This window comes from Spinacia oleracea, chromosome 4 (assembly GCF_020520425.1).
Source record: "Spinacia oleracea cultivar Varoflay chromosome 4, BTI_SOV_V1, whole genome shotgun sequence".
Lineage (NCBI taxonomy): Eukaryota > Viridiplantae > Streptophyta > Magnoliopsida > Caryophyllales > Amaranthaceae > Spinacia > Spinacia oleracea.
Window position 1 is genome coordinate 168,336,718 of NC_079490.1, and position 10,400 is coordinate 168,347,117.

At 34.5% G+C, this 10,400-nt stretch overlaps 1 protein-coding gene and 1 long non-coding RNA gene across 2 annotated transcripts; one reads left to right on the plus strand and one right to left on the minus strand.

Moving 5' to 3' along the window:
- Positions 1-573: 573 nt before the first annotated feature.
- LOC110801874 (uncharacterized) lies at positions 574-6,258 on the minus strand. Its single transcript, XR_002537024.2, has 3 exons — positions 5,945-6,258; positions 5,578-5,705; positions 574-823 (listed from the first exon to the last, which is right to left on the minus strand). It is a non-coding gene; the product is annotated as an uncharacterized lncRNA (long non-coding RNA).
- A 919-nt stretch (positions 6,259-7,177) lies between these two features.
- On the plus strand, positions 7,178-9,465 carry LOC110801885 (uncharacterized). The gene is made up of 3 exons (XM_022007292.2): positions 7,178-7,350; positions 7,460-7,535; positions 7,763-9,465. Exons 1-3 carry the CDS (start codon positions 7,312-7,314, stop codon positions 9,346-9,348), a joined length of 1,701 nt encoding a protein of 566 aa, XP_021862984.2. The 5' UTR covers positions 7,178-7,311; the 3' UTR covers positions 9,349-9,465.
- Positions 9,466-10,400: the final 935 nt, after the last annotated feature.

The following is a 10,400-nucleotide window of genomic DNA, read 5'->3' on the forward strand; positions in this document are numbered from 1 at the left end:
CAGGTCACTTCTTTACATGGAGCAATAAGCTGGTGCTGCTAGGGTGTTTTCTAAGATAGATAGGGTGATGGCAAATGATTTGTGGGTTCAGATGTTTCCAAGTGCAGTTGCTGAGTTCTTGTCTGAAGGGCTGTTTGATCATTGCCCTATGGTGGTATCTGTCTACCCTACTCACAATACAAAGAAGCCATTCAGATATTTTGATATGTGGAAAATGGTTGAAGGATATGTAGATCTTGTTAGCAATAACTGGAAGATAGCTGACACTGGCACATTGATGTACAAAGTTGTTTTGAAGCTGAAAAGATTGAAGGGGGCTTTCAGGAAACTGAACAAGGATGGTTTTAATGACATCCATGTGGCAGACTTGAAAGCTCTCACTGAGTTACAGCATAGTCAAAAAGAGCTTCATGATCACCCTGGTGATAGTGGCCTTGCAGACAAGGAAGCTGATGCAGCAAGCAAATACAGAGCCACCCATGCAGCCTACTTGTCTTACTTGAGACAAAAAGCAAAAGAGAAGTGGATTAAGGAAGGGGATGAGTGTAACACCCCCGATTTACTAACTATAAATAAATAAGAATATAAAAGACTTTATAAAAATTATGCGGAAGCTTACACCTAAATCGGAAGTATCACCGCCACACTTGATCACATTGTCAAGTGCTAAGGCTTACAAAACTCAAACTATTACAACTCGATTACTAAGTGGTCTATTTAAACTAAAAAGTATTAAACTGTCATACAAGACTAAACGATAATACTGAGCTCCTTCAACTTGTAATTGCATCCTTCACGATCGATCTGCTCCAGTCAATCTTGACTGCTCACCATAGTGGACAAATTCCAAAAGGGTCGTCGCAGGGCCACCATAAGAAAAAGACGTGGCCGCAAACACACAAAACAAATAAACACACGTCAGCAATAGCTGAGTAATCAACGCTTATTGAATAACCAGACATATTATAATAATAATAATAATAATAATAATAATAATAATAATAATAATAATAATAATAATAATAATAATAATAATAATAATTTAACAAACACATAAGTACAAATTGATAAACAATTCTTATAAAACTAGTACTTATAACCATAGGTAACAAGGGTTTATTGTTAATTTCTTATAAGTCCAACGTTAGAGGAATGTGGATCGAGTCCACCACCGAATAGTATATATTGAACTATTGGATGTAACCACCAGAGAGATGTGGATCGCGTCCACCACCCATTAGTATATATTAAACTATTGGATGTAACCACCAGAAAAATGTGAATCTAGTCCACCACCCAATAGTAATGGACTATTGGATGTAACCACCAAATAGGTCTTGGTCTTTAACTGTGCACACCCCCCGATGAGTGTTTTTAACTCAAAGGAGTAGATTAAGCCTAGGGTCGTGCTCATGGCTCCGACCAAATAATAAAGCACAATGTGCTATTTGACCGGTTCATATAACTTTTCAACCTTAACTACTTAGGGAAATACTACTCTAAACCATAATTATTTATCTTCTCAAAAATAATACGAGTAACCCTAGAACTTCAAGGATAAGACTCACTAGAGTACAATGTTAATTTCCTTAAAATAAAAACCCTAATAATCAATGCAACAGCCACATCATAATACCAAGCATTTACGCAACTTTCTACTGCTATCTATAAAACCCAACAACAAACATAATATCACAACATACTATAGCATACATCGCACAGTATACAAGCCCACCACTATATACTTAAAATCAATTATATACTCAAACGTCTCCAAATATATACGAGTAATACGAACAGATTGAGTGTATGCGATTACAATTAACATGTACAAATAACTCGAATAGACTAAGTGCGCGTGATTACTAACTACTAATTAATAAAGTCAAGAAACTCTATAATTAACGATCTAAAACTCTATAATATATAGATTGATCCAATCCTAATTTCCAATATCAATCCGCAAATTAACTAGACCCTTAGATATCTACACACATACAAAATAACAGTGACTAATATAATAAGAAATCTAAATCAATAATATTTTCCATGAGTTGAGCATTTATCTAATTCACGTTATCACATTATTCACTTATAATTAGACATAAAAATTTATACTATATATAACAAAAAAACTCCAAAGGCCTATACGCCTATACATGATTATATATAATGATCAATACTTAATTACGAATAATTTAAAGAGACTAAGTGTTCGTGATTACCTTCCGAGGATTGTTTATATTCAAGTATCCGAACAGATTGAAGAATCAGGTAAAAGGCTGATTGCGGTTATTATTTTCAGTAGATAAAAGATCATGATTTGGCTGATCAAGTGAGGTCTAATCATTATCATTAGTTTAAAGAAAAGGGATTGAAACTAAATGTCAAAATTGGTTTCATGTATGCATGATAAATAAGTGCGCATGAACAATATTGGAAACGAAATCTTGAGTTTGAGCATAAACAGCCATAAAAGCGAAAAGATTAGTTAGGGAATGAATGTGTGACGTCCGAGGAGCTAATTAGGGTTAACGGAATATATATAGTGCTTATTATAAGAGTCCTACTAAATTTAAAATAGCGTTTTAAATTTTCCAAAAATATTAAAAGAGATTAAATAAAATGGAAAAATGATTAGTAAGAATTATAACTTTATTTTGCTATAAATTATATTTTATGAAATCATAAAATATTGGGGTATTACAATGAGAATATTGCTTACTTTCACAAAAGCATTAGAGTTAGGGCAATGCATAATTCTGTCTACTCTATTCATGATATGCATGGTAAATGGGTGAACCAAGATGATGTAGTTAACAATGCTTTCCTTGAGTACTATCAAATGTTACTTGGGTCTGTTAGCTCTCACAGAAGTAAGATTTTGCCTAATATTGTAAGTGTTGGTCCTGTTCTGGATCAGACTCAGGGGCAACATCTAGTTATGGCTTTCACTGGTGAGGATGTAAAGAATGCCATGTTCTCTATTGATGGTGATAAGGCTCTTGGACCAGATGGTTTTGGTAGCCACTTCTTCAAAGAAAACTGGCACATTGTAGGGGGAGATATAACTGCTGCTGTGCTAGATTTCTTCAAGACTAGTAAGTTATTAAAGGAGATCAACACAACTACTATCACTTTGATCCCCAAAACCAAATGCCCTTCTAGTGTAACTGAATTCAGACCCATCTCATGTTGCAATGTCATCTATAAGTGCATCACCGAAATGTTATGTGAGAGAATGAGAGGTGTTCTTCCTAGTTTGATTGCTGAGAATCAGGGAGTCTTTGTGCATGGGAGATTCATCATGCATAACATCATGATGTGTCAGGAGGTAGTTAGACAGTATGGTAGGAAGAATGCTCCTCCTAGCTGTCTGATTAAGTTGGATATGCAGAAGGCATATGATACCATATATTGGTAGTTTCTGCAGGAGATGCTTCTTGGTTTGGGGTTTCCTATTCAGTTTGTGGAGTGGATTATGACCTGTGTTACTACTCCCAAGTTTTCTCTTATGGCGAATGGCTTTACCCATGGATTTTTTGCTTCCAAAAGGGGGCATAGACAGGGTGATCCATTGTCTCCCTTATTGTTTGTGGTTTGTATGGCGTATTTGTCCAGAACATTGTTAAACCTGGGACAAGAGAGTGAGTTCAAGTTTCACCCTAGGTGTAAAGCCACTAAACTCACCCACTTATGCTTTGCTGATGACCTTATTCTTTGTTGTAAAGGGGAGTTGTCTTCCATTTCTATGCTCCTCCAGTGCTTCAAACTGTTCTCTGATACTTCTGATTTAAAGGCTAATATTCAAAAATCAGCTATCTATTGTGCTGGCATGCAGAAAGAGGTGATCCAACAAGTAGTAGACCTTTCTGGTTTCACTATTGGTTCTTTTCCTTTCAGATATTTGGGTGTCCCAATCTATTTCAAGAGAATAACTAATGCTGACTGTGAATGTCTAGTAGAGAAAATGTTGGCTAGAATCAAAATTTGGAGTTCAAGGAACCTCTCTTTTGCTGGTAGGATCACTCTTATCAATTATGTTCTCATGAGCATTCACTCTTACTGGGTTCAGGTATTTGTGTTGCCCAAATATGTGTTGCATACAGTGGATTCAATTTGTAGAGCTTTCTTGTGGTAAGGTACTTATTTTAGCTCAAAACCAGGGTATGTGGCTTGGGGAAAAGTGTGTTCTAAAAAGAAGGAAGGGGGGTTAGGGATCAGGAATGTCTAAGTTTGGAATGTTGCTGCTTTGGGCAAATATGTATGGGCCATAGCTAAGAAACAGGATTCTTTATGGGTGAGATGGTCAATGCCATCTATGTTAAAGGGGCGAACTGGTGGGAGGATCAGCCAAGGGCTGATAGTGGGTGGTATTGGAGAAATATTTGTGAGGTCAAGGACACTCTAAAGCTTTACTATGATGAAAGTGGTATGGTTGCAATGCCATTTTACTCAGTTAAAAAGGTGTACCAGCAACTAATACAGCACACTCAATCTGTGTCATGGTGTAGTGCAGTTTGGAACAGATCCTCCATTCCAAAAACCAGAGTTATTTGCTGGTTGATGTTGTGAGGTAGATTACAAACAAGAACCAGGCTATGCAAGTTTGGTGTGTGTGATACTAAAAGCTGCCTCATTTGTGACAGTCATGAGGAGACTCATATGCATTTGTTCTTTGATTGTTTGTACAGCAGGAAGTGCATTTTAGAGGTGAAGCAATGGCTGGGAATTCCAGTGAGCATTGTAAAATATATGGCTTTGGTAAGATGGATACACTGGAAAAGCAGAGGGTGCAAGTTCCAAAATCATGTTATGTATGCTGCTATCAATTCCTTTCTTACTTATCAAAAAAAAAAAGCAATCAATTCCTTTCTTACTTAACTATTTTCCATCTTAAGAGTCATAAGTTCATAACTGGTGTAGATAACTCGCAACGTAAGTTATTGTTTCTTGGACCAGATCTAAGATTTTTTGTAACCTTGGTGGCCCAATCTGAGAACCAAAGGCCAACGGTCGGGTTCAGACCCTTATTTTGGAGGATGAGGTTGATAGTAGCACCTACAAATCTATGATAGCCTCGATTCCTTGAATGAATATCTGAAAGCATGAGGGGTGGTCTTGACTCTTGAGGTGATTGCAAATTGCAATGACAGTTTGTGCGATTAGCTTATAACTTAGAAGAGACTTAGGGTGGTTAATTAGAGCTTTTTGAATGCTCCCAAGTGACCAGAAAGATCACAACCCACAATTTCAACACAACTTTCTTTACATAAATAGCAAGGGACTAAAAACAGCAAGCTCAAAGTCATAACTTCACAAAATTAGTTAGTATTTAGGTGATTAATAAAAGGAATTCTCCTTCACATATCACCTCGATACAAGACAAGAAATCAATCTAAGATCAATTGAAAAAACAACATTCTAAGCATAAACCCATACAAAAGACCAACGATTATCATCCATGATAAATTCCTAACATTTTACACAACTAATCAATGAAATTCACAAAATTCATTGAAAACAAATTACCACAAAGCCAAAGATTGTAATGCAGGAGAAATATAGAATGTATACCTTTCTCGACTTCATTCCAAGCTTACATAGCTTGGCTCCAAACCATTGCCACCACCAGCACCACCTTGCTGAACTACCGAACCCGAACTGCTATTATTCAATTCAAAGCTACCAAACAGCCTAAAAGGCTACGACAACGAAATACTTAAAGAGGATAAATTAAGAACAACACATGAGATGAAAATTACCCACCCTTAAGATGATTTTTAATTAACAATTTTCCTCGTCAAACTATTTTTCCAAACCCTATGAATCGCAAATGAAAATCACCCACCTTGAAAACATGACATTGTCTCATAACTAACAAGTATTTTTTATAATATGAATTCTAATTAGAAACTTTAACAAATTGCAATGAAATTTGTACCTTAACAACTTGAAGAGGAGTAGGTGAAGCACCGAGCAGTTGAAGAGCCGACTGAGGGTTCTAGATGCGTAAGCGATGAGATATAGGGTTGCGCTTCCGCGCGCTTTCTACCGGAGTCACTAATTGAACACCCTCGATCTCCAGCTGTACTCTTGCCACCAGATATTTGGTTGCGTCGTTCCCACGAATATAATTCAATGTCAGGAAACAAGAAAATGGTGTTGCTTCACAATTTCTCTATTAGGTTTTTGGCAAAGAAAAAATACCGGATTTTTCATTAGAGTAATGAAAAACGGCGAGAGATAGGTCAGATGAATCAGATGATGGTTCTAGAATACTTTTGCTTTTTGATTTTTTTTTTAAGGAAAATTTAAAAATTACCACCTTACAAAGTCCACCTTTTCAAACTTACCACCTTATAAAAATTTAATATAAAATTACCACCTTATAAAATCACAAATCTTCAAAGTTACCACTTGTTAACAGATTTTGTCAATTTTTCCATTAACATGTGGTAACTTTGAAGGTTTATTTATGCTTTTCCTCCAAAATTTACACTTTTGGGTTTAAAATTACCACCTTATAAAATCACAAACCTTCAAAGTTACCACCTGTTAACGGAAAAATTGACAAAATCCGTCAACAGGTGGTAAATTTGAAGGTTTGTGATTATATAAGATGGTAATTTTAAATTAAAGTTTAATAACGTGGTAAGTTTGAAAATGTGGACCTTATAAGGTGGTAATTTTGAAAATTTCCTTTTTTTAATTCCTGCATTATAGTTGTGGCTCACAAGTCACAAGCATTGTAATGGTCATTTTTTAAGTTTTCAATTCAATTATTGAGAATTGCAATGAAGCGGGAAAGGGAAAAATGAGCCGGCAACGAAAATTTTTACCATTAATAAAAATAGTTGGTGAAAATATCGTTGGTATAAATACCTTTTTGCCAACAAAATAGAAACTTATGTTGGTATAAGATGGATTTTTGGGGACTCCATACAGTTAAGGCAACAAACAATATATCTGTTGGTAATATTAACTATTACCAACAAATATAATCATTGTTGGTAGATTTCTGTTGTAAAAAGTTCATTTTCTTGTAGTTAATTTTCCGCAAATTAATGTATGGTGGAAAATCACTCAATGCCATTCCCCCAATGCCTTTAAATACCCAATTTCAAATCTCTTTAACTCACCAAAACAAAATTTAATTTCCTTATCTTGTTAGCATCATCTCAACTATTTAATAAAAAAAAATAAAAAGAAGAAGAAAATAGAAAAGAATCATTTAATCCGTCTCCTACACTTTTTTTATATAATTTTTCTACCCTTTGTATAGCTAATCATCACTTTGAATAATTTTTAATGGAGTCTTACATCCTAAAGATCACCGTTATTCTTTATGTAAAGCACATTATTTTTTTTCTTAGTTAATGATATCATGATTTTCTTCTTTATATTACTTTACTTATGCGAATATTTTTGTCTTATTCTTTTATTTTAATTTATGCAGATAGCAATAACAGCTACGGAAGCGACACTTTTACTTCCTACAGGAAGTGTATTAGGAGGGAGCTTACAACATGGAGGTAAATATTATTGAAAATATAACTGAAATTTTCAAACCACTTCTTCTTTCTCCACCCTTTAACCTTCCTTTTAAAAGAATAAATAAAATGAAGATTTTTTTTTACAAACGCATTGTAATTTATACGGCCTCTGTAAACTGCTATAAAAAAAATTAAAGAATTTAATTTTTACATTTATATTGTATTTAGATAAACTTAATCTTTATCTAACTATCATTTTTTTGTAGGTGGTGCAAACATTGGTGGTAATTTTGATATTAGCCATCAACAACAAATTGGAGTTTCTGGTGGACTTAATAAGGGAATTTATGTCGGAGGTCAAGGGGCGGCACAAGGGACAATACAAGGTCAAGCACAATTGGGTTCTGAATCCAATATTAATGCGAAAGTTTCAGGTTCAGGCCAAGGGTCAGGTTCAACCCATGGTCAAGTTGGTTTGGGTGGCGGCGGCCAAGGTAATACTCGTTTGGGTAGTAGCCTTAACGTTGATAAACAATTTAGAGGTTCTATAGGCGCTGGTGTTGGTGCAAATGTTGGAAATCCATCTTCAAGCCAAGTATCAGGTTCTTTAGACACTAGTCTTGATGCTAAAGCGAGAGCTTCAGGCCAAGCTAATTTGGGTGGTAACAATAACCTTAATGAAAAAAGTGGAGGTTCAGTTGACTCTAGTTTTACTGCAAAAACAAGAGTTTCGGGTTCAGGCCAAGGTTCGGGACAAGGTCAAGCTCAAGATCAAGCTCAATTCGATAAAAAAATTAATTCTGATAAAAAAAGTGAAGGATCGGGTTCAATTCAGGCATCAAATTTAAGCAAAGGATCAGGCCACAATCAAGAACAATTAGGTGGCAATGTCAACTTTGATAAAAAGAACAAAGGATCAGTAGGCTCTAATATGGGTGTTTTAGGTTCTGGTGAAAAACCAGACTCAAGCAAAAGTCAAACATCAAAATCAGGAAAAGCATCAGGCACGCCTGGTTCAGGATCCACACCTAGCCAAGGCTCTATTAAAAAATCTAAACAAGAATCACAACTAGGACAAGTAACTGGTGAATCTTCCAACAAGTATCATGGACAAGCATCTGACGAGTCTTCTACAAGTTCATCTAATCATTCATTTGGAAAGTCTTCTGTCCAAACATCTAATAAGTCTTTTGAAAAATCTTCAGACAAGAAAGCAAGTCGATCATCGACCGGAAAAAATACAAATGAACTAAAATCTGGCAAAAATTTAGAAAATTCTACGGGAAAGAAATCTAGTCCATCACCGAAAACAACTCTGGTACAAGGATCGGGCCAAGCATCTGACCAATCTTCTAAATCATCTTCAACACATGGTTCAAGTCAAACTACGAGTAAATCATATGGAACATCTAAAGATCATATATTTAAGAAATCTTCTGGACAAGGATCAGGCCAAGTCTCTGGAGAATCATCAAACAAAGAGAAATCATCTAATCAATCCTTTAAAATTGGAAAATCAACTAAAAAATTTCCAGGAGTTTTTTCAGGTCATCAAGCATCCGATGAAGCATCTGGAAAATTTTCAAGCCAAGCATCTGGGGGAGCTCATGAAAAGTCTTCAACACAAGGATCAAGTAAATACCTTGATAAATCTTTGGGATCATCTACAAAACAAGGGTCATTTGGGAAAAGTTCAAACCAATTCTCTAGTCATCATAAAAATTCCTCAAAGCATGCATCAAATAGTTTTTCTTCGACGTCTTCAAGCAACTCTTCTGGAAAATGCACATGCCAAGATTCAACTAACCCGTCATCCGGTCAACCTTCTAGGAAACTCTTAGTTAATGCCTAGTCGAAAAAAATAATAAAAGAGGGCATATAATAATATTATATATCACTCTATTTTATTATTTACTAGTTTATGTGTCACATGCATAATAATTACAATGGATCTTACTAATATATCATAGAGTCTGTAATCATATCATGACACATGGCGATATATTCATTTAATATATTTATATAATTATTTTATGATTCTACATTATATGCACATTTTATAGTATTGTTTTTTCTCCTTTTTGTAAGTTATACACGGAGCATTAATATAAGAGGATATTAATATAAGAGGATATATATTTATATTTACATATATATATATATATATATATATATATATATATATATATATATATATATATATATATATATATATATATATATATATATATATATATATATATTATATATATATACTCAAATGAGAAGACACCTTAAAATGAGAAGAATGAGAAAGAATCTCGACCACTCAATAAATTTAATCCAACGAAGCATAATTCTTCCATATTACTGAAGGTTACTTTGCCAAAAGGCCCAAAACTCAGTGCACGTGTTGTCGATCTGCTGATTTCTTTCTCTCTCCCCTTCTTTTCCATATCAACAACCATTAAAGCTCTTTATTTAAATCATTCGAGTTACATATATACAAAAATAAAACAATTAAAGCTTCAATACCATGATTATCGCACCTCTCCGTTCGTCCTCCCAAACAACTACAACACCATAACCACCGGTATTTCCGGCCAAATTCCATAATTAAGCTCCATTTTTTCTATCCCGCTCAAGCATTCAACCATGGTATTTAACATCTCCACCCTCATTTTTTTGTATCCAAAATACTTCGTAAAGAACTAAGTGCAATATTCATGAAAATATGGCTATTTTAATAGGAGATGCTATTAATTATTGATCAAAAAACACAATTGAATTGAACACATAGTTTTCAATTTGTACAATTTGCTAATTTGATTACATAAAATTTGATCATCTACATTAGACCAAATCAACAATTTTTGCTCATTTTGTTAAAATGAGCAGAATGTTTTGCTCATTTCGTTTAAATGA